This window comes from Lithobates pipiens, unplaced genomic scaffold, assembly GCF_037356315.1.
Source record: "Lithobates pipiens isolate NorthernLeopardFrog02 unplaced genomic scaffold, aLitPip1_a1.2 Scaffold_8, whole genome shotgun sequence".
NCBI classification, from domain to species: domain Eukaryota; kingdom Metazoa; phylum Chordata; class Amphibia; order Anura; family Ranidae; genus Lithobates; species Lithobates pipiens.
Genome location: NW_027507903.1, coordinates 162861736 through 162887245, shown reverse-complemented (window position 1 = coordinate 162887245; position 25510 = coordinate 162861736). Strand labels below are relative to the sequence as shown.

At 40.0% G+C, this 25510-nt stretch overlaps 1 protein-coding gene across 2 annotated transcripts in view; it reads right to left on the bottom strand.

Moving 5' to 3' along the window:
* Positions 1 to 25510, bottom strand: part of SEMA3D (semaphorin 3D) — a 286248-nt gene that overhangs the window by 70365 nt on the left and 190373 nt on the right. For both annotated transcript variants that reach the window (XM_077472409.1, XM_077472408.1), the window contains 2 exons: positions 7779 to 7893; positions 4390 to 4459 (listed from right to left, as the gene is read on the bottom strand). In XM_077472409.1, the coding sequence (XP_077328535.1) occupies positions 4390 to 4459; positions 7779 to 7893 (185 nt within the window). The remainder of the gene's footprint in view (positions 1 to 4389; positions 4460 to 7778; positions 7894 to 25510) is intronic.

The window sequence follows — 25510 nt, the reverse complement described above, 5'->3', positions numbered from 1 at the left end:
CCTCTGACTGGTTAAAAAGGGTGGCCAAAATAGCTGAAATGGAGGAACTCATTTACATTGCCAAAGACTCACCGCACAAATTCGCACAGAACTGGGATAAATGGATGACTTTTCAAAGCTGTCACCCCTTGAGCTTCGGGGCTAACCAGACTAGTCCTTCACTTAGCGGGCGACCGCTTGTCTAAATTGGGTAACCCCATCTGCCTCGAATCACACCGATCGCGCGGTCCCGGGATGCGTAGGCCAGCCCGCTTTATCGTCTTTCCCCCTCATTCTGCACACGGACACATGGGGGAGCCCGGAGAGTAATCCCTCCTCCCCAACCGGGGCTCCAACTCCCTATCCCCCCATCCCCTTCTTTTTTGTCCTCCCTTTCATACCTGTTCTTTCTTTCTTTCCTTCTTTCTTTTGACTTGACTACCCCCCTGTATGGGGATTAGACTTTTGACGCAGACACCCATCCCGAGAACGGTTGACGACTTCCCACTGACTATGTGAACCCCTCCCCAGCCCCCTGCGCCTCTCTCCTGGCTACAGTTTTACCACCCTCTCTCCACTTCACTCCACTACACCTTGGGGTTTTGGACCGAATGCCATGGGAGACTGAATATCCCCGTGTTGAGCAATGTTGTAACTGAACTGCGACCCCTTACCGCTTCCTGTGCTTGCATTCGTGGTGAGGAAAAGGAAAGGAGTGGAGACGTAGGGGACATAACATCGTGTTTAGTTTTAATAGGAGATGCTGGGTAGGACTCACCTCTGCTCTCCACTATGAAACCTTGCCCGGTTTGACGGTTCACATGTTTTATCTATGCCATTGTTTTTGTCTGTGATACCAACTTGTACTTTTCTTATTTTGTACATCAAGTCTTGCCTGTTATACCTCTTTCTTTGAAAATAAATAAATATTTTATGGAAAAAAATAAAAAATAAAAAAAAGCATGGGGTTCCCCCAAATTCAATTTCCAGGCCCTTCAGGTCTGGTATGGATATTAAGGGGAACACCGCGTCAAATAAAAAAAAACTGACGTGGCGTTCCCCCAAAATATCCATACCAGAACCTTCAAGTCTGGTATGGATATTAAGGGGAACCCCGCGTCAAAATTTAATTTTTTTTTACATGGGGTCCCCCTAAAAATCCATACCAGACCCTTTATCCAAGCATGCAACCTGGCAGGCCGCAGTAAAAGAGGGGGGGCGAGAGAGCGCCCCCCCCCCCCGAACCGTACCAGGCCACATGCCCTCAACATTGGGAGGATGCTTTGGGGGTCTGTGACCCCTCAAAGTACCATGTCCCCATGTTGATGGGGACAAGGGCTTCATCCCCACAACCCTGTCCGGTGGTTGTGGGGGTCTGTGGGCGGGGGGCTTATCAGAATCTGGAAGCCCCCTTTGACAAGGGGACCCCCAGATCCCGCCTCCCCTGTTTGAAATGGTAAGGGGGTACAAAAGTACCCCTATCATTTCACAAAGAAAGTGTAAAAAATGGTTAAATAAGACAAACACACTTTTGAAAAATTCCTTTATTAAAAATAAAAAAAATTTAAAAAAAGATTCCAGCGGTTGTAATCCACTTTTGCTATCCAGCGACGGATGATCATCTCTCCGGGGTCCAGCGATGGCTGATCTGATCCAGCAACAGGTGATTTTCATTCCAGCGCAGTCCATCCATGCATCCATCTTCTGTCTCCACTGAGGAGACACTGCGGAGATCCCGGCGCCTGACGTTTCTTATATTAGGAGGGCGGGGCCACCTGTCACCTGACCACGCCCCCTCTGACGCTAGTGAGGGAAGCCAGGGCTTCCCCCAATGACATATGGGTGACCCCGCCCCCTCCTGATTTAACGGAAACCTACGTTACATCAGAGGAGGGCGGTTTCCCCTTAATATCCATACCAGACCTGAAGGGCCTGGTAATTGAATTTGGGGGAACCCCACGCTTTTTTTTTATCAATTAATGTGTTCTCTGTATTACGGGAGCCGACAATTCATTATAGCCACAAGTGATTTTAAATGAATTTTTTTTCTGCAGAAATGACACTTTGTGCAGGGACAGTTCTAAGTATGGGAAACATGCGCCCCTTCACAGGCATACTCCCCCCAGGTATGAAATTTAAAGGAATATTACACTTTTATTGTTTCACTTTAATCATTATTAAAATCACTGCTCCTGAAAAAAATGCAATTTTTAAAACTTTTTTTGCATTGATCCATGTCCCCTGGGGCAGGACCCAGGTCCCAAAACACTTTTTAAGACAGTAACTTGCATATTAGCCTTTAAAATTAGCACTTTAGACTTTAGCACTTTAGCACTTTAGACTAAAGTATAGACTTTAATAGTGTTCTAAAGTTCACACGAAGTTTAGGTCTGTTCGCAGGTTTTGGTGCGAACCGAACAGGTGTTCGGCTCATCCTTAGTTCTGAGTATTGTAAATAAACTATGGGCAAAATCACAAAAGCATAACTACTGTAACATTTAGAAAAAGACAGCAAAAGCTTTTTAGGGGCATTCTTAATTAAATGAAATAAACTAAAATTATATAAGAAGGCCAAGTGATTTCTCCAGTAAGAGAAACTAATATATGTTATCTATTCAGAGCAAGTTGATTTAAACTAAAACGTATGTATCATTTGACTTTCCTCCAAATTCTTTTAGCCTGAAGTCTGAGATCAGTTATAAGCATCATGACTGCTGCTCCATCTCATCAAGTAATGATAAAAAGAGTAAAGTAAATAGATAGTGTGTGAGAGATTTTGGCAAATTAAGGGAATCCCGGATCAGCAGAATTAGTGTCCCCATTGGAAGATTTCCCTGCTAATACTTCTCTGGGGAAAACCAAAAATGTGATATTTTCTTTAACTTTTACTTTCAATGGTAATGATAAACAGAACAAATAGAGAGGCTGAATCTCCGTAATGAAATACCAGACAGCAATAAAGACTGACAAGTGTTGTAATCCTTCTCCACTCTATCCAAAACAACAAAAAAAAGTTTAGGCCTTTAGGTATACTGTAATGTATGGAATGCATTATGATAAAAATGTCTTGGCTTAATAACTAGATTAAGGCTCCGTTTCCATCTAGGTGTCCTGGATCACTAGCAGAATTGCCGCGATTCTGCCTGCTATCCCGAATCATGGCAAATCAGGGGACGCCCCCTGAGATCCCCATCATTTCCAACGACACCTCAATCATGGCACGATTTTACTGCGATTGTCGTCCAATGAATCATAGTAAAATCACACATCAAAATAGCAGTATGCCTGTTGCACAAAAGTTCAGGAACTTCTTTCGGGCGAAAGGCATACACTGATTCTGTTTGCGTGATTTTACCACAATTTGTTTGGCGTCAATCGTGGCAAGAATGCACCACGATTGGGGTATCATTGGAAGTCAAGTGATCACAAGGACATCCTGCAATTTGCCGTGATTCAGGATTGCGGACAGAATCGCAACAATTTCCTATTTGTCTCTGATTTTATGTTAAATTATTTATTTAGAACAAGCATGCATTAGAAAGTTGGAGTGAAAATGAGGACCATCAAACATGTCTCAGTGTCCATTTGAAAAAAAAATGGGACAATAGTTATGTATAGAACAGAGATGACTTTACCTATGGATTATTCTACCACATGAGATAATTAATAGCAGAATTTAAAAAGGACAATGGTTTTACTTGCAAATGTTGGAACCCAGACTAGAGCAAAGCCGGCCATACATGGATCGAAATTCACCTTGTTCAGCAAAGACCAGCCAAGATTCAATCCATGTATGGTCAGGCTGATAGTATCCAACTTGATCCATTCATTTTTACATTCGATCACTGACAGCGGCTATAGCCACTAGCAGAAATCAATGTGCTCTGCCAGTGGGGGAGGTGAGAGGCATTTCCCCATCAACACTGGCTGTGTTGATGGGGGAATCAAGCAATTTTCTTTCAGTCCACTCATGGTGGAAGGAAATATATTCAAATCATCTATGGGCTGCCTTAGGATAAAATGGAAATATTTTGATCAAGGGAAATGTTTTGTCTGTCACTGTGGGGTCAGAAAGGTATATCCACCCCCCAAGGCCTCTTTGTTTGGGAGCGATTACATCTGAAGGACTTGTATCTTTTTACAACCAGATAACCACATATCTAAAACCAGTTAGCAATGTGATTAAAATAACCATACTAATAACAATAAATTAGTAGCGCTTTGTACAACTTCAAATATATAATAATTGTAATCCAACAGCAAGTTACATATTGCACATACAGTGTGGCACAATGCTGATACATGCATCAATCAGATTGTGAGCAGTGGGGAATATAGATTCTGCTAATCAGCTTTACTTTATTTACAACTAAACCTGAAATGCAATTATTCAATTATTTAAATTAATACCTTGTTGTAGTGAAAATTCCATACACAACTGGGTTCCTTTCATCCTTAGTTGGCAGCACAAATATATCCTCTGTAAAAGATAAAATTTGAATTAAGTAATATTAGTTTTATAGCATCATCAGTATATATTCATATATATATATATATATATATATATATATATATATATATATATATATATATATATCCTACTAATTAGGCAGGCATTTTAGGAAAACTCCATGCAGTAGTGTCATGTCTATTAACTAGTAGATTTTAGCATATACGTAATTAGTGTGTTTATTGTGTATGTTGATTTTGTTACTTGTTTAGTAAACACTGTAATAATAAATTCCTGAAATATAAACTCCATTACCGACTGTATTACTGTAGATGTGTACATACAAACTCAACTGTTTCTAAACACTATGCTTTGTAGACTAGCCAAGTTTTAATCCACTCAACTCAAATTGAAGTAAGTATCTACATTGTAAATGCATTGTAAGTGCATGGAAGCTAACACTTTCACACCTTCCATGTCAACACCGCTCTCTGCACCGCTTTATCCCCAAAAAGCGTGTAACTTGAATGTGTTATTTCAAGTTTTGCCATGTCACTATTATTATTATTACATTCCCCAAAAGTCCTAGTGTATGTCTCTTGCCCTCTCTTGTACAGTGTAATGTGTCCACTCAGCACAAATACGTTTCTTACATAAATCAGAAATGTAACCGAACCTAAATAATAAAACAACATGCAGAGAGGGCAGGTAACAAAGCTTGGACTTCAGTGTAGCAGCATACCCACCCACCTCTCAAGTTAAAAACAACCCATTTAACTTAAAATAAAAATGAAAGGCAAACCATGTGTAAGTGTGTGTGTGTGTATATATATATATATATATATATATATATATATATATATATATATATATATATATATATATATATATATATATATAGTTTGGGGTTTAGCTCCATGGAACCAAGTGCGTAAACCGTTTAAACTTGAAACAGCAAGGCTTTTATTTGTAAGCAAATCAAAAATAAAGCTTCATTCAGCACACAGCACAAAAATATAAAATAAATTCTGATTATCTTCAGCACAAAATAAAATCCGCTTATCTTCAGCACAAAGAAAATCAAAGAAAAGGCACATACGGTTTGTAACCGGGTCTTCCCCCCAGAGTTTAAAAAGCCCTTGTTGAATCTTTAGAAGCTTCAAACAGGTACACAGCTCATCATGACAGGTGTAATCACCTACTCTTCCTCATCACCACCTCTTCACTACTTCCTGTCTTTTATGAGCTGTTTCCTGGAGTCTTTTAACACCCTTTGTGCTGAATCCCTGTGGTCAAGGGTGGAGGCTCTTTCCCACCCGAATATCACTTCAGAGCCTCCCTAATTCCGGGTCCCAAATAAATCTCTATTAAGATATAGAGGACTGTGAGTCATTCCTCTCCTGATTGACTCTACTCCCGTAATTCCTCACCCATTCTGGGTGACCCCATGAACACTACCGCGACTCCCTTAAAGGGACCACAACTCAAATACTGGTGCTATATAGTACCCGTCCAGGACCCAACCTTGGCATCCTGTACAATATATATATCTATAGATATATATATATATATAGATATATATATATATATATATATATTGATATATATCGATATATATATATATATTGATATATATATATCTATATATATCTATTTATGTATATACAGATAAACATATCTCTATAAAATCTATAGATATATATATTTACAGATACATAAATATATTTTTCCTTTTTTTCTACATGATCATACAATCTGTTCTTAGCAGCTAAAGGGGCTTGGGACATGGGCTTAGAGAGCTGGAGTGAGGACTGCAAGGGATATCATCTTGGCCATTTGAGAACAGGCAGGCTATGCTTTGAGCACCGCCAGAAAACTGACCAGACTGGACCGGGTGTGCTTCCATGTCATGAAATAAGAAAGCAGTGGGAACTGGCAAGATCACCAGAAATTTCACACTAAGAAAGCAATTCAAAGAGAACAGGATACATGTTAGCATTTAACACAAGTGCATGGTACAACAGACAAATATTAGGAATAATTTTGGCATAACAAACACTTTGCTTTAAACTGAATGAAATTATACAACTTTAGCTCCTAAATAGTATTAACAGCTTTTAATTGTTTTGCTTGCTCTATAATATGTTTAGGGTTGATGCTAATTGTGAAGACTATTATCTGCAAAAATGCAGTGTTCCAAGCATTATGATAGATCTACTGCTTGCTGTTTCAGTATGCCAGTATACTTACTTATTTCAGGCCAAGATTTCTTTTTTATAATACCATTGAAAAATTTGCAGATTAAATATTCTACATTTAAAAGTATTCCAAGAACCCGTTTAATATTATATCTGTTGACTGCCTTAGCCAGTAAAATGAGTCAAGTGCCAACGTGTACTCGTAATGTCATCAATCTCATTGGCCTAAATGTTTTGGATGTGGAACGGTAAGAGTGTTGTCAGATGTAAACACATTTTTTTTTTTTTTTTTTCATGAACATTTTTTTATTAGAGATTTTTGAGATAAAAACAACAAAGGGGCATAACCGATACAGAAATGTAAAGTATACAATAAATGAACCGGTGACGTGTGTAATCATACTCTAATACAGGATAAATCTGACTGAGCATGTGTTACAAGCAGGTTTTAACAATATTCCAGCAACTGGCTGTAACTCCGCTGAATGTTGGTGCTTACTACAAAGCAGAATACGTGTGGTTGACGGGCCCTGTCTTCCACAGTAAGGGAAGGAAGATCAATCACCCTTATTCGGCGGAAACTGACCTGCAATGTCTGTGAGCTGGTTCGCTGCATCTGAGATCTGAGGTCCTGAGCATGAGAATGTTGTCACCTGTCATTGACAGGTTCGAGTGATAAGGAGATATACCGGTCATTCAAGGTGGGTCAGTCTTGGGGGGAGGGGGGTCGGTCGTCTACGAGGGGGGAGGGGTGGGTATACTAGGGACAGTGACGAGGGAAGAGGTGTTGGGGAGGTTCAGGTGACTAGCAGGGGTAGGGGAGGTAGGGGAGGGCGGGAGTAGTCCATAGGCGTCACCTTCTCGGCCCCCCCCACGTCAGGGGAAGGTTTCCCTCGGGGACCCCCGTCCTGCAGGAGTTCCCTCTGGGGCCTTGTAAAAACACATTTTTATCTGTTTCAATATACTGTATGTTGCCATGGCACTTTACTATATTAGCCAGGTGATGTTAAGAGACTCTTTCCCAAAGCAATGAGCTGTATGTTCTTGTCAGAATATAGCAATCACAGCTGGAGATCAACCTGATAAAATCTAACATGCTTTATGTACATCTCCAAAAAGATGAGTGATGAAGGAGATTACAAACAACTTACGCAATTCATCAAAGTATGTGTCCCCTCCGTCTGGTCCTGGAATCGAACACACCAAACGTGCTTTTAAAAAAGTAGTCCATTTATTTATTAAGCTGCGCTGTCCTCCAATATCATTCTAGAAGAGATGTAAAACTTTAGTATAGTGGAAAACCGTATCCTTTTGATAAGTATACAGAATCATTAACACAGTCATAATATGTTGATGCATGTTGGAGCTACAAGCAAGGATTGTTATGCTTAATTTTGACTTTAATTGTCATCATTTGCTGCATTATTATGGATAAATATACAGTTAAAACAAAAACAGCGTTTGTAAAACTATTCCTTGTAAAAAGCAACTCCATAGAAGTTATTTCTACAAATATTTAAAAGCCATTAAAAAAAATAAAAATAAAGCCTATTTACAAATACTTAAACACACAATTAACTATGTAAATATTTTGGAACCATTTATTTTAAATAATAAAGCAGATGGGCGTATTGAGAGGGATTTATTAAAGAGGAAGTAAATCCTGATGAGTTTACTTCCTCTTTCATTCCCTGCAAAGGTAAAGCATAATGGACTACTATGCATCGCATAGTAGTCCATTATGTTTCACTTACCTGACACAGGAGCCAGCGATGTCACCGCTGTCCCCTGTAGTCGGTGGGTCTCGCCGTAGACATCGGTGCCTGTCTTTCGGTAAATATCTCCTAAACCGTGTAGGTTTAGGAGATATTTCTTGGACCTACAGGTAAGCCTTAATCTAGGCTTACCTGTAGGTCAAAGTGTGTTGTAAAGGTTTACAACCACTTTAACACTGGAGAGTACAAAATTTAGAGCAGCTATGCATAGTAGCCAATCAACTTCTAGCTTCAGCTTGTTCAGTTAACCTTTGAAAATAAAAGCTGGCTACTCCAGTCTTTGTAAATTCCCCTCTGTTTTTTTTTTAAACGAGTATTGACTATACAAAAAAAATTGGCTGGGTTAGAAAAGTGGTCAGTCATTGTGCGGCATTCCTATTCCTGAACTACACCAGCTACATGCCCTCAACATTAGTAGCATATTTTGCAGGGGGATGCAAAAAAAAAGAGTTCTATATGTATAAATATAAGTATACTGTAAATGAAAAATGTGCCCTAAAGTACTGTAGATCCCACATCAATCTTGCCTTCCAGCGATGTATATCCTACATTAATCATGATGAGAATTTGTGGTCCATTTGGGCTCCAGTATGAAGCTGAGACCAACTGCCCTCAGCCACTCCTAGGAGGCTGATGCGCATCTTCTTTTTAGAAGACCACTGTGCCAGGCGTGTGCCATCGCTACCTTCCCTTTCAGTGCCATAGTAATAGAACTCTACCAACAACCTATGGCGATGTTACCCCATTGCAATTCCCCTTGTAAACAACAGCTCCGAGTGCTGTAGAAATGTAAACAAAGCTACCAGGGATTCTGAGTGAGATTATTGACCAAATATGGTCATAACAATAATTGGTCAATGACATCTTCTGGGATTCCTGCTGCTGTTTTTGAATTCCAGCAATGCTGGGAGCTGTCATTTGTGACAGAAGTAGCAGTGGGGAAGCATCTCCGTGTAAGCAAGTCTGTGAGAATTGCTCAAATCAGCCCAATTTTTTTGCCAAACTGCTGGATTCCTCATATCATGATTAACTCAATCGACCGGTAGCTACTTTATTTTTATTTTATAGTCAGAATATAGATGTGAGACCAAATAGTTTCTATGTTGGAAGTAAGTAACCCCAAAATCCATCAGCTTATCATTTTATTACATAATGATCCACATATTTCTAATAAATGTAAATATGTATAATGTTAACAGTGTACTCTCTTTACTTATATTTTAAAGCTGTGACATAAATACTCCAGATTTTCCTTTTTTCTTGGTTAATCATTTATTTGTTCTAATCACTCAGAATAATTAATGATACATACCCTTTATAAAACAACTTCATGTATGTTGTCATTATATTTGTGGCTGAATAGTGTGCAAATACTTTCTAGGCTTCTAAGAATTATGCACCTGAGAATGCCTCATACCAAACTGCAACCCTTTAAAACACCTAAGGCAATGTCAGTTGTACAAGCTTATACAAGAAACCTGTCCTTTTCGTTAGTACGAAACATACACCTACATGTATTGGACTGTAATTTTTTGTTCTGTCAGCAATGGGAGTACTGCAATGTGACAGATTTATTAAACTCCTGCAATGGGACAGATTTATTCAAACTAAAAAAGAGAAAGGCATATGTTTTGTTAGCATCCAGTGAACATCCAGCTGTTGTTTTGCTGCATGCAGTCAACTGTGACCTACACAACCATTCCTTTCTTATTCTTTTACAATATCCCAATTATAAACAACATGCAAGTGTTATATGGGAACAGAGACTGAAGGGCAGTCAAATGGTATACTATATGGACACATGCTGTAAGGCTTCACCAGTTCACCAATTTAGGTACAAGCACATCAAGCTGAAACTGAGACTCATGCTTCAACAATAAGTTATGAATAGCCCATTGCTCTCCTTTTCCACAACTGGTACCCAAATAAAGACTGAACAATGACTTTATGGGAGATATGGGGGATTTATTAAACAATTCAGTATTTAAAAACACTACTGCAGCCATCTTAGACTCCCCTGAGGCCTATATGCACTCAGCCCCAGAGTCCATAAAACATATTACTGGCCTGTTCGGGCTCCATCCTGTAGCTAAGCCCACTTGCTCTCAGATGGGAAGCTTAAGATGCACCCTCTTTTTAGAACACACGCTGTGCCGACCATACACCATCTCTGCCCCCCCCCCCTTTCACTGCAACAGAACTTTACTTCTATTCTGCTACACAGCCAGATCTCATTCCCACTTGCAGCCCTTAAATGTTCCCAAATCCACCTTGCAAGTTGCTCAAATTTACCACCATGAATAAAGTATGGCTCTATGCCCAATAGCCCCTCTAGTTGATACAATAATTTTTGTTCAGACAATATTCAAATTTACCACCCCAAATCCTCATTTAACCTGCCCTCTTGTCCATCCAACACACTTAAACAGGTGGCTGACATGTAAGCAACTAGCTGCTATTGCCAGCTCTCAGTCTGTCAATCCGTTTATTACAAATCACCACTTACCAAAACAGAGAGAACTACTGTATCTGTCAGAATAAGAATTAAAATGAATGAAGGTCTAAGCACTTGCTCTTTTGTGACTTGACTCTGGTTTCCTGCATCTGTAGGAAATCTCTCCCAGCCTCCCACTCTCTATAAGTCTGTAAAGCACATCACACCTTGGGACATAATGAACTATGCCATATGTTTAATGTATTTTGTCAAATACATTTTCTATCATACGTGTCTTAAATTTCAGTATCACTCAGGCCAAAGTATATATTTTTTATACCTAAATACATTACAGCAAATTCTTTATTTAACATTGCAGAATTCAGAAAATATTATTTTTTGCTTACCCCTGATTACTATAAATATTTTATAGCAAGCACACTATTATCATCAACGTTTATTGATTTTATTCACTCCATACAAAAGGACAGAGTGGAAAAACCTTGGCAGTTAAAGACGTAATAAGTAATTTATCAGTTTGAATGACAGTATGAAAGTAACCATAAATTCAAACATCTGTGATAAAAGCATGTTCTACAGTATATGAATTATCTTCATGATCACAATTTTTTGGAAAGCATGCATCTTTAGGAATGTGAAGCTTCTCACATATACTGTTTACCTTGCATACTATTGCAATCACGCTATCAAAAGACTGCTCTGGCTGTAATTCAAGTACTTTATTTGAATGGGTTTCTCATTGAAATAGAAAATGCAACAGAAAAAAAAGTCACCTTAATACTTCTTTAGGTTACCAACACTACAATTTGTCCTTTCTCTATTTGGCTTTTTAACTACCCCCTATTCTAGTCTAATGTATTTTAAATATGTATATTAGACATGGTAAATATGTATAAACACTGCTGCCACCTTCCCTCAGTAGAAATGTAAAGAGATGTGAAATAGATTTTACCTTCACTTTCCCTGCTACCTACCTTTGGCCCAGAGGCCCTAAAGTGAACTTGTAGTACGGAACTATCATTGTTGGCCTTCTCTCAAAATGTTAGGTGCCTAGCTGTCGGATTTGAGTATTTTTAAGTGACAGATTCATAACAAACATGTTGCAAATGGGTGTCAGAAAAGCGTCAAATTATCTTTATACTTGTTACAGGTAAACTAGTCAAAAAGCACTGAAGCCAAAGCACAATCATAATAGCTATGTAACTAACATTTTTATTAAATATTAACAGAAGACAAGAGAATAACTTATGTTATATATAAATATGTGAGTACAATAATATCAGCAATAATTAATCAGTAATATAATCAAAATGAATAACTAACATTTTTAAAAGCAAAGGTCAGCAAATGCAAGCGTCCCATAATGCACTGCAAGACCGCAGTGTATTGCTGTATGATGATTGGCCAAAGCATACACCTGACCTGCATGCTTTGGCCAATCACAGCACGCTCCACAGCGAGAGCCATAATTAACACAATCATGACTCAGGGGGACTAAGTCCATGCCCCACACTATTTAAGGCTGCCCACACAGCACCCATATAGTGCGTTATAGTGGATGGAGATAGAGAGATTGAGCTAGATTAGGCAGGCAAGTTAGTTATATATATATATATATATAGAGAGAGAGAGAGAGAGAGAGAGAGAGAGAGAAACAATCCAAATGGCTGCCATGTATGCCTGATTTTAGGATGTCATGTTGACGTCCTTTTGATGAACATTTTCTAATAAATAGTGTATGTGCAGCAATCCCATTTTTAAATGTATATATATATATATATATATATATATATATATATATATATATATATATATATATATATATATATATACACACACACACACACACACACTCTGCATTCAGTGTAGTCTATATATACAGTGCATTTGGCGGTGTACAATTTCTAATACAGTGCAGGCGGTGTACACAGTATATAATATAGTGTGTACAGTTTGAAATACTCTTCAGGCTGTGTACACAGTATATAATACAGAGTAGTGTGGTAAAAAAAATACCTATCATGTCCGGAAGGTCTCCAAGGAAAGGCAGATGCTCACAGGTCACTAAAAGAGGGCAAGCAGCCTCTGAAATAATATTTAACAGCAGGGACCATTCCTGCACCCAATAAGAGTAACTGTGAGGGGTTACAGTGTTCTGGCACCACCTAAGGCCCAATGTTTCTGCCCCTGTTTAACAGGGGCATGCAATTACAATTTCTGAAATAATATTTAACAGCAGGGACCGTCCCTGCACCCAACAAGAGTAACTGTGAGGGGTTACCGTGTTCTACCACCACCAACACCTAAGGACCAATTTTTCAGCAGAGTATATATAGTGCAGTCCATATTATACAGTGCTTTGCAAAAGTATTCACACCCCTTGGTATTTTTCATGTTTTGTTGCCTCACAACCTGGAATTAATATAGATTTTTTGAGGATTTGCATCATTTAATTTACAGAACATGCCCACAACTTTGAAGATTTTTTTTTTATTGTAAAGCAAACAACAAATAGGGCAAAATAACAGAAAAAAGTCAATGTGCATAACTATTCACATCCCTAAAGTTAATACTCCAAGTAGCTTTGGATAAGTCTTCATGAGCTTGCCACATCCGACCACTGGGATTTATGCCCATTCCTCCTTGCAAAACTGCTCCAGCTCCTTCAAGTTGGAAGGTTTGCGCTTGTGAACAGCAATATTTAAGTCTGACTTTGACTAGGCCATTCCATCACATTTACATGTTTCCCCTTAAACCACTCAAGTGTTGCTTTTGCAGTGTGTTTGGAGTCATTGTCCTGCTGGAAGGTGAACCTCCATCCTAGCCTCAAATCACACACAGAGTGGTACAGGTTTTTCTCAAGAATATCCCTGTATTTAGCACCATCCATCTTTCCCTCAACTCTGACCAGTTTCCCAGTACTGACTGCTGAAAAACATCCTCACAGTATGATGTTGCCACCACCATGTTTCACTGTGGGGATGATGTACTTTGGCTGATGTGATGTGTTGGGTTTGCGCCAGGCATAGCGTTTTCTTTGATGGCCAAAAAGTCAATTTTTGGGAGTCTCCCACATGCCTTTTTGAAAACTCAAAAAGTGTCATTTTGTTTTTTTTTCTGAAAGTAATGGCTTTCTTCTGGCCACTCTGCCATAAAGCCCAACTCTATGGAGCATATGGCTTATTGTCATCATATGTACAGATACTCCAGTCTCTGCTGTGGAACTCTGCAGCTCCTACAGGGTTACCTTAGGTCTCTGTGCTGCCTCTCTGATTAATGCCCTCCTTGCCCAGTCCATGAGTTTTGGTGTGTGACGGTATCTTGGCAGTTTGCTGTTGTGCCATGTTCTTTCCATTTGGTTATGATAGATTTGGGGATCATCAACGATTTGAATATTTTTTATAACCTAACCCTGACTTGTATTTCTCAACAACATTGTCCCTTGTTTGGAAAGTTCATTGGTCTTCATGGCAGTGTTTGGTTAGGAGTGCTGCTTGCTTAGGTATTGCAGCCTCTGGGGCCTTTCCAAAAGGTGTGTATATGTAATGACAGATCATGTGACACTTATGCCCTGTACACATGGTTGGACATTCCGACTACAAAATCCATCGTATTTTTTCCGATGGATTTTGGCCCAAATTTGTCTTGCATACACACGGCCGCACAAAGTTGTTGGAAAATCCGATCGTTCAGAACGAGGTGACATAGAACACGTACAACAGGATTATAAAGAGGGCAGTAGCCAATAGCTTTCATCTCATAATTTATTCTGAGCATGTGAGGGACTTTGTCCATAGGAATTGTCTACACATGATCGAAATTTAAACGATCGGATTTTGTTGTCGGAAAATTTTAGATCTAGCTCTCAAACTTTGTGTGTCAGAAACTCAGACGGAAAAAGTCTGATGGAGCCCACACACGATCGGATTTTCTGACAACAAGATCCGATCGCACATTTTCCATCGGAAAGTCCGTGTGTACAGGGCATAAGAGTGCACACAGGTGGACATCATTTCACTAATTATGTGACTTCTGAAGGTAATTGATTGCACCAGAGCTTTTTATGAGCTTCATAACAAAGGGAATGAATACATACAGTACGCACATGTCAATTATCAATTTTTTATTTCTGAAAAATTGTTTTATGTATATATTTTTCTAATTTTACTTCACCAACTTAAGACTGTTGTGTTCTGATCCATCACATATAATTCAGATAAAAAAAAACGCATTTAACTAAAGGCTGTAATGTAACAAAATAGGTAAAAAGCCAAGGGGGTGAATACAAGGCACTGTATATACTGCAGTTCAGAGTATGTAGTGCAGTCCATATAGTGTATATACTGCAGTTCAGAGTATATAGTACACTGTGTGGTATATATAATACAGTGCAGGGTATATAGTGCAGTGTACAATGTATAATATAGTGTATAAAAGTGTTTAACCACTTAAGGACCATCGCGACCCGGTCCTGTGCTCCATGGCCGCGTGACCCGTGGACCCGATCGCTGTCAGTGTCCCACGATCGGGTCACAGAGCTGAAGAACAGGGAGAGGTAAGTGTAAACAAACCTCTCCCCGTGCTTCCTAGTGAACCTGTCACTGATCGTCTGTTCCCTGTCATAGGGAAAGACGATCAGTGATGTCACACACCAAGCCATGCCCCCTACAGTTAAAAAACACACATTAGGTCACACTTAACCACTACACTGCTCCCTAGTGCTAACCCCTTCACTGCCAGTGATATTTTTATGGTAATCAATGTATTTTTAATTGCACTGATCACTGTACTAATGCCAGTGGTCCCAAAAATGTGTTCTCTATAATGTCAAAGTCACAATAAACAAATTGCTGATCGCCGCCATTACTAGTTAAAAAAAAAAAAATAACAATACCATAAAACTATCCCCTAGTTTGTAGATGCTATAACTTTTGCACAAACCAATCAATAAACGCTTATTGTGATTTTTTTTTTTACCAAAAATATGTAGAAGAATACGTATCGGCCTAAACTGAGGAAAGAAAATGTTTTTATATATTTTTTGGGGATATTTATTATAGCAAAAAGTTAAAAATATTTCATTTTTTTCAAAATTGTCACTCTATTTTTGTTTATAGCGCAAAAAATAAGACGCAGTGCCGAATCGCAAAAAGGGGCCTGGTCCTTTAGCTGCAATATGCTCCGGGGCTTAAGTGGTTAAGGACAGTCCTATGACAGAATTAAGAAAAAAAACGACATGGGTTCCCCCCGTTCATACAAGTATGGGTCTGGGATGGGTTTTGGGGGGAACCAATATGCCATTTAAAAAAAAAATGGCGTGGAGTTCACCTTAATATCCACTTAGGTGTCCTTTTATGAAGCAGTGAAATCTATTCACTGCTTCATTCTCCGGCATTCACAGAGGAAATCTTTCTCCTCTGTATGCCACTTTATGAAGCGGAGTAGATCGCTTCACCCTTGGAGGAGTGAAGCGATCTACAAACGCTTCTAACACTGGAGAACGGCCCCTAATACTGCAATCTCATGAGACTTTATGAGATTACAGTACTAGAAATTCACCGATACACAGAGATGTCAATTTATTAAGCAGTGATAAATTATCACAGCTCAATACACTGACACACGGTGTAATTAATGCTAGTGAAATAAAGCATCCCCCTACATAATATATACATGTATACACACACACACATATTATATATATATATATATATATATATATATATATATATATATATATATATATATATATATATATATATACACATAAATATGACAGGCGGACATGGTTACAGTGTTGGGGGGTCTGAACGAGGCATAAGGAAGTTAATAATCTTCCTCTTTCCTCCTCAGATCCCCCCACATTCCCTCTTCACTCCCCAGTTCTCCACCTCTGAGCTGGTGAATCGGGGAGTGTGAATTCTGACACAGATCGCCAGTGAAGAGCTGAGATCCCAGCTTCATAAACTGGCCGTTACTGTGTCATTCTATGAGGATTCCAAGTGTGTGGAGATAATCGGCGGGAGAACAAGTTCAAACACTTCTCCCCCTGATTATCTCTGGTTTATAAACTGTTTATGGGCTGTGATCAGTGGCGATCCTCTGGATCTCCATTGATCACTGCTTCATAAACGGACACCTTAATATCCATACCAGACCCGAAGGGCCTGTTATGGGTGGGGGGGGGGATTGGGGGTGCTGTTTTATTAAATTATGCTGTTTTGTTAAATAATTTTTATGTATATTGTCAGGATCTGGCAATACATGAGCAATTTGAAATTACATTTTTTCCTTTAGAAATGTCCTTTTGCTGCAGTAATTTCCTAAACATGTGAAAAAATGCTACTTTACAGGCAGACTAAGGGGACCCCCCTCCCAGGCACGATATTTAAAGGAATATTTCCTTTTTATTGTTTTACTTTAAGCTTTCTTAAAATCATTGCTCCTGAATTTTTTTTTATTGCATTGATACCTGTCCCCTGGGGCAGTATATGGGTCCCCTAACTCTTTTTATGGCAATAACTTGCATATAAGCCTTTAAAATTAGCACTTTTGATTTCTCACATTTGTGTCCCATAGACTTTAACGGTGTTCGCACGTTCGCATGTATTTTTTGTATGTTTGCAAGTTCTGGTGCGAACCAAACCAGGGTGTGTTCGGTTCATCCCTAGTCAGCAATAACAGTCTCTATTATTCTCCCATGACAGCTAGCATCTCAAAGGGATTGCAGCATATATTATTTTAGAATTTATTATCTATTTTTTAGGCTGTTTTTAAAGGAGCCATTTAATGAATATACAGCATGAAAAATACTGTAAACAAGTAGAAAGAAGCATACTCAGTTTTAATATAACATTGTAATGACATACACATGGAAAAATTACATCAACATATTTTAGGCTTACAATAGGAATAATCTCTGTTCACAGCAATTTTTAAAGTTCAACTTTAGGATCCAACTTACTTTTCTGTAAAAGCTCTTTGCACATTCTAAATCGTACTTTTTCTTATTTTTTTGCTGTTTGTGACCTCACCGGGGGAACCCACGATTTTTGGTATTGCTGGATATATGGAAAACGTTTCAGAGAGGAACTGCACATCACATTCAATGTGATGTCAAAGACAACTGCATTTCACATGAATCATTGGGAATGTAGTGATATCAGTGAGTGGATCTGTGGGTGAACAGCAACAGTGCTGTCACATCTAGAGGCACTATTTGCATGGCTGCCAATGAATGATTGTGGACAGGGCATGATCAGGTGCTCTGCTGACTGAGCCCTCCACTGAAAGCAACATGATGTAATTAGTGTTGAATTAACAGAACTAAAAACTGGTACTTACTTAACTGGGAGAGAAGAGGGGCAGCTGGTTGTGCCCTGAACACATTGGACAACTGACATGTTTTTAAGCACATGATAGCAGCCAAAGCTGTATAATATAATAAAAAAAAACTGGGAAAAAAAGGGCAAAGGCACACATCTGGCTTTCAGTTTTTAGTGCTTGTTTCCTGCCTGATGTTTCGTTTAAAAAAAAATAAGATTTCTCTCAATCCAGAATTATACCAACCTATAATGAGTTTAATGAGACAGTATTCCGATGCCTGAAGGGCCATGAATGTGTATTGCCCTGCCATACTGGTTCAAGCTCACATAGACATCAGCACTGTGGCATTGCTTTAGAAAGGTTCTCAAAAATATCCCTATACCCCACAAAGCAGGACTTATTCCTCGAGAATCCAGGAAATGGTGTTCAAGTGGGGTAGAGGTTTATTTACCACTTACTTGCACTTCACGTTAGGTTTAACCTAGCCCACCTGCCTATGGACTTCAATAAAGGAAATCTAGCCCTGAAGAAGGGGAAATATTTTTTTATAGCCTTACACAATATCTTTACCTATCCTTAAAGCTGTGGATGGAGGATGTCCAGCATTGTCTATCCATTTTTCCCCCTTCCTGACCAACCCTTTCATTCAATGGATTTCAATTAAATTCTCAATCAAGGAGGCTTAGCATTGCACTTGGGCATTACCGCATCTTCCTGGTTTCAGGAAGCTATGTACAGCTCTCTGGCCCTTCCCATTAGTCGTGATTAATCTGCATTGCATAAAGAAGAAAAGAGATTTAGTGAAGCTATCTCTAGTTCTAAAATAAGCTACGCAATCAAAATGGACAGGTTTTATTTAATAATGTCATAAGCATGTTGATGAGGAGGAACCAGGGAAAATATGAGTAAGTTAAACTTCAGCTTTCATATTGAAAAGCACTGATTACCCTTGCTGTCAGCATAATTTAATCAGCCCTGTGACTGACACAGAAATCTTGGGAGTACCATGCTGTTATTTTTCAATTACTAAAATTAAGGAATATAAGGGATTGCAAATGCAATTAACTAAAACGGTGCACTGCAACTGTAAGGGTTAATGCTGTCATTAAAATATTAGCTTTTCCATAACATTGTAATCTTCAAATATACGGGTCATGTTGTAAAGTGTTGCGCAAACCGTTGGCGCTATATGAATCTGGTATAATAATATGGTTCAATCTTTGGAACATGTGACCCTAAACAGACTTTCTTGGCTATGTATCGATGTTCTTTAGGCTGGGTTCACACCGCTGCGGGGGGAGAACCGGATGTGATTCGCACAGCAAATCACATCCGATCTCCGTAGCACTGCGAGTTCAGCCATACAGATAGTATGGCTGAACTCGCAGCTGTCCCGCAGCAAACTCGCACAGGACCCTTTTTTGGGTCCGCAACGGAATCGGATCGCATGGGGGTTCACACCATGCGATCCGATTCCTGTGCGAGTCGGCAGATCGCACTGCGATATGCCGACGGATCTGGGGGTGTCATTAACATAACATTGACACCCCCAGCCGTCCGCATAGGGCAGTGTGAACTGCCGGCGGGAGGTGAGCGATGCGGGAAAACGCCGCGGATTCGCGGCGTTCCCGCATCGCAATAGTGTGAACCTAGCCTTAAGACCGCTTTAGGCTAGGTTCACACTATTGCGATGCGGGAACGCCGCGAATCCGCGGCGTTTTCCCGCATCGCTCACCTCCCGCCGGCAGTTCACACTGCCCTATGCGGACGGCTGGGGCTGTCAATGTTATGTTAATGACACCCCCAGATCCGTCGGCATATCGCAGTGCGATCTGCCGACTCGCACAGGAATCGGATCGCATGGTGTGAACCCCCATGCGATCCGATTCCGTTGCGGACCCAAAAAAGGGTCCTGTGCGAGTTTGCTGCGGGACCGCTGCGATTTCAGCCATACTATCTGTATGGCTGAACTCGCAGTGCTACGGAGATCGGATGTGATTTGCTGTGCGAATCACATCCGGTTCTCCCCCCGCAGCGGTGTGAACCCAGCCTTAAGCAAACACACAGAAAAAAATTATCAACTGTAAGTATAGCATAAAATAAAGCAATTAAGAAATAGAAAAAAAAAAAACATTGCTTCCCTTTTAGTTTCAGAATTCTATGTTATAAAAGCTTTTGAATGATTATTATGGGTATTCTGTCCTTGAATCTGCCTTACAGAAAGGAAGTCAAGGCAACTTTAATATAATGTAGACACTACAATGATAAGCCACTATTTTGTTTGGATTTCACAAACTATTCTTTATTGCTTTAGTTTATCATGTTATACTCCCCAAAGCAGCCAGGAGTATTTTCTGAAATTATCACAGCAATAAATATTACTTTTGGAATTTAATATATGACAAGCCTATTCATATTGTGGAGGATGTTGCAAACCTACACCTTGCACAGGAGATAAGTGGAACAAAGGGAACATTGTTGAGTTCAGATATAAAAATGCAGCTTTCTGCAAGCTGCAGAACTTTGATATTGGCTCTTTAGTCACAGTAAGACAGGGAGACTCAGTTGTCATTAATTACCTGTGAATTTAAAAAAACATTGTGCACAAATAAAAGCTGAGCTATAGCTGAAGTATATAAAGTATATATATATATATATATATATATATATATATATATATATATATATATATATATATATATATATATATATATATATATATATGGTCTTTTTTTATATATTCCTGAAAAAAACTGTAAGGATATAAGTTTGTTTTGTGTGCACCAAATGTCTGCTGCAAACGCAGTTATTACTGTACTGCACATGGAGTAGACATTGCAAAAAGTAGAGCTGTGGGGGGGTCCACTACCAGAAGACTAGAAGGGAATGAATACAAGGCCAATCACCCTGACCATGGAGAAAAAGCAACAGTGACCAGTGTTACAAGAAGCCCCTGCACAGAGGCAAAGTTTGATGCTGAATTACTAAACAAATCTGTTAAAAATACACAAAGGACACCAAAATTCAAGTAAGAATGCATATGCCTCTTGTATTTAGACAATATTTGTTTTTCCAGGAGTTTAGCTTTATACTAGTATTAACCATATTCCTAAATTACTACCACTTCCAATTGTACATACATACATGATTTTGAAGTAAAAAATTGCAGGACTGAGGTCCTGGGTTTAATTCTATCCAGAGCCACTATCCACATGGACTTTATTCATTATTTTTGTATTTGCTTGGGTTTTCCCCAGGGGCTCTGACTTTCTGCCAATCATTAATAGGCCATTCAACTTCCACATAAACTTGACTCCAGGGTCGGATTAACGTAGGGGCTATTGGAGCTGCAGCTCCCCTACCTTATTTTAAGCCCAGCTGCCCAAAAAGAACAGGCCCCCTGTCAGCCCCCACAGCCGATCATATCTAAAACATGTCCCCAATGCAAGCTTTGATTGTCCCTGAGCCACCTTGTGCCTATATCTGGCAATAACCATGCATGCAGGGGGGGGTCTCTTCCATATGCTGTGTGGGAAGCCCCTGGTAAGGCTTTTCTCAGTGGGATTAGTATGCAGTGCAGCCAATCAGACAACCATCTGCTGGGTGCTAGGAGTGTGGGCATAGGAGGTCTGTACCTGGCACCTTCCCCCCTGGACTGTGTAAGTTTGTATATGGGGAGCTGTAGGAATAGACTGTGTGTGACTTACATTGCATGGAGTCTGCATGCCATGTGCTCACAGTGTACAGACCATATAGGATATATTTAGTGGGCATAATCAGTGGCGTATCATCCGGCCACTGTGATCTAACACACAATGCACACATGCAGGAGCTGCTGCTGCTCCACCTGTGCTTCCAGATGTCCCCCCTCCTTGCTTTTGCTCCTCCTTTCCTCCACCACCAATGCCCTATATCTTCTCTGCAGTTGTTAGCTCCTTACCCTTTCCACCAATTTGGAGTGCTGCAGGGGAGTTACAGTGGATTCAAATCTGTCAAAGTATTCCCTTCCCTCCATGGCGCTCCAGCACTTTTTATACTGGGATCCCCACCACAGTACCGACCCGCGCCCACCTCCCTGCTGCTTCTGGCCAGCTTCCCCTCCTCCCTCTCCTAACAGCTGTAGCTACTGCTGGGGTGGAAAATCAGTGCAGATGCTGGAGATGGAGAGTGGGGGGCTAGTAAACATGGCATGGTGAACAATCTGTACCAATTGCTCCTGTGTTCATTCATTACTGAAGCATAGTAAACTGTTTACTGTGCTCTAGTTTGTAAATGAATTGGAGCCTCTGTTTTGAGAGTTCTATTCATTTACAGACAGTACAACTGCTGCTCTCGATGTGACATCTGTGTGAGTGCAGGTGCATGTCCCTGGGTGCCTACACCCACATGGATGTCAGATTAGGAGCAGTGACTATGCCTATGCAGCCGCTGCATCCCAATTGACATGGATAAGACTGCCTGCACAGGGATGTATTGAATACCTGTGCATCCCCATGCATGTAAACAATGGCCTTCACACATATGTACACTTTAGTATGCCTCATGTGAATGAGGCCTTAGTAGAAATTAAACTATTTGCCTACCAGGCCAATTATCATGTCGCATACACACGATCGGAATTCTCATTGGAAAAAGCTCTGATGGTTTTCCCGTCTGAATTCCGACGGAATTCCGCTCAGTCTTGCCTACACACGGTCACACTGAATTTCCGACCAGCCAAGAACGCGGTGACGTACAACGCGTACGATGGGACTAGAAAAATAAAGTTCAGTACTTAGTAGCCAATAGCTTCCATCTCGTAGTTGAATCTGAGCATGCGTGAGTTTCTGCACGTCGGAATTGCATACACACGATCGGAATTTCCGATAGAACGTTTTTCCATCTGGAAAATTGAGAACATGCTATCAAAATTTTTGCTGGCGGAAATTCGGCCAGCTAAATTCCAATGGAGCAGACACGCGGTCGCATTTTCCGATGAAAAGCTCTCATCTGTCTTTTGCTGGCCGAAATTCCGATCGTGTGTCAGCATACATACATAACAGCATTTATTTTTGGCTAGAAAATGACTTAGAACCCCAAACATGATACAATTTTTAAGCATTGGCCCTAGAGAATAAATTGGTTGGTGTTGCATCTTTATATGTCATATGGTATTTGTGCAGCGCCTTTTCAAACGCAACTTTTTTAGGAAAAAAAATAGATTTTAGTGCACACAAAAACTATATAATGCCCATTTTTTTTGGTAAAATATAAAATATGTTGTACCAAGTAAATAGATACCAAATATGTCAAGCTTTATTTATAAATTTTTTATTATTTATCACAGGTACTTATATAGCACTGTCAATTTATGCAGCGCTTTTACAGTATATTATACTTTCACATCAGTCCCTGTCCTCATTCTTACAATCTAAGGTCCCTAATTCACATTCATCCATAAACATACTAGGACTAATTTGAACAGGATCCAATTAAAGCTCCCATTATGTCTTTGGGGTGTGGGAGGAAACTGTAATACCCAGAGGAAACCCACGTAAGCACAGGGAGAACATGCACACTCCAGGCAGGTAGTGCCATGATTGGGATTCAAACCGGCGACACCAGTGTTGCTTTAAAATTGCTCGCTGTGGAACAGTGCTAAACTATGGTACCTAAAAATCTCCATATGCAACACTTTAAAAGTCTTTACAGGTTACCCGCTCTGATATTTGCAATGATACCTCACGTGTGGTGCGATTAATGTTCATACATGCATGTGGGACTTATGTATGCGTTTGCATTTGCTCGTAAGCATGGGGGGAAGGGGCACAATTTATTGTTTATTTATTTTATTTAAAACTTTTTTACACTTTTTAAATCAACATTATTGCTATCACAAGGGATGAACAATATCCCTTGTTATGGCATGGAACGTGACATGTCCTCTTTATTGAGAGATCTGGGGTGTATTAGACCCCAGATCTCTCCTCTGGCATCCAAAGCAGCCAATCACACACAGATCAGCTGATCATCTGCTTCACTGGTCGCTAACCATAAGCCAAAAGTGACACAATCCTCATTGCTTCCAATTTTTGGTGTCACAAAGAGAGAGGAACAATGTCAGTTCCTCTCTGTGCAGTCCACAGAATGTTGCCAGTTGGAGCCATTCCAGGCTCCCTGATGGGACAGGAGAGCCCAGGAAAGGTGGCAGCGATGAGAGGGGGCACCCCTTTCCGCTGCCTGTAGAAGTGAGAAGTGAGCGGCTGTACAGAGACTCAAATCACTCCAATAAGAAACTGCATCGTCTTGTGAAAATTTTGACATCTGGTGATGTCATATGATGTCCACCCAGGGGAAAGTGGTTAATGGGAATTTTGTAAGCTATGTTGTGTTTATGTGTGCTAATAATGATTTTAGTGAAAACAGTGATTTGATAAACATTTGTGCAACTATTGTGGGGATTGTACTGGGGGTCAGTCTGTCTCTCAGTACAATTCCCCTAGGTCAGTCTAACTGGCCTGAGGGGATTATATTGGGAGACAGATTGATCTGGAGGGGGTTAAGGACTACTGTATACTGGGGGAAAGTACTGTTAGTACTGGGCACCGACTGACCTTGCTTGATTAAGCCCACGTTCACATCAGGCCGATTTGGCATTGGATTTGACATGTCAAATCACATGCCAAACTGGTGGCTATTGCCGGCAATAGCACCACCCAAATAGCACTGCTTGTAGCAGCCGTTTACCACGTGATCGCTCTGTCAAATGACGGAGCGATCACTTGTAAACAAACCAACATCATGTCACGTCGGTTTCTCCCTCCTCTCTGTACCAATCTGTACAATGCGAGGGGAGAGGGGAGAGGGAGAGAGATCATTTTTAGCAGCGCTGTGGGCTGGATCTGTAGTGCCCACAGCGCTGCTCTGTGCCCATACTGTGCAATACTCTGCAATAATGTGCAATACTCTGCCAATACTCTGCAATACTGTGCAATACTCTGCCAATACTCTGCAATACTCTGACAATACTTGCCAATACTCTGCCAATGCTCTGCCAATGCTCTGCCAATATTTTCCAATACTGTACCAATACTCGCCAATAAATTTTAACAGAAACAAAGATTTTTTATTTTTTTAACGAATTTTCCATCTTTTTTCATTCATAGCGCAAAAAATAAAAAACCCAGCAGTGATCAAATACCACCAAAATAAAGCTCTATTTGTTTTAAAAAAAAGACCAAAATTTCATATGGGTACAGTGTTGCATGACTGAGTAATTGTCATTCAAATTGTGAGAGCACCGAAAGCTGAAAATTGGTCTGGTTAGGAAGGGGGTTTAAGTGCCCAG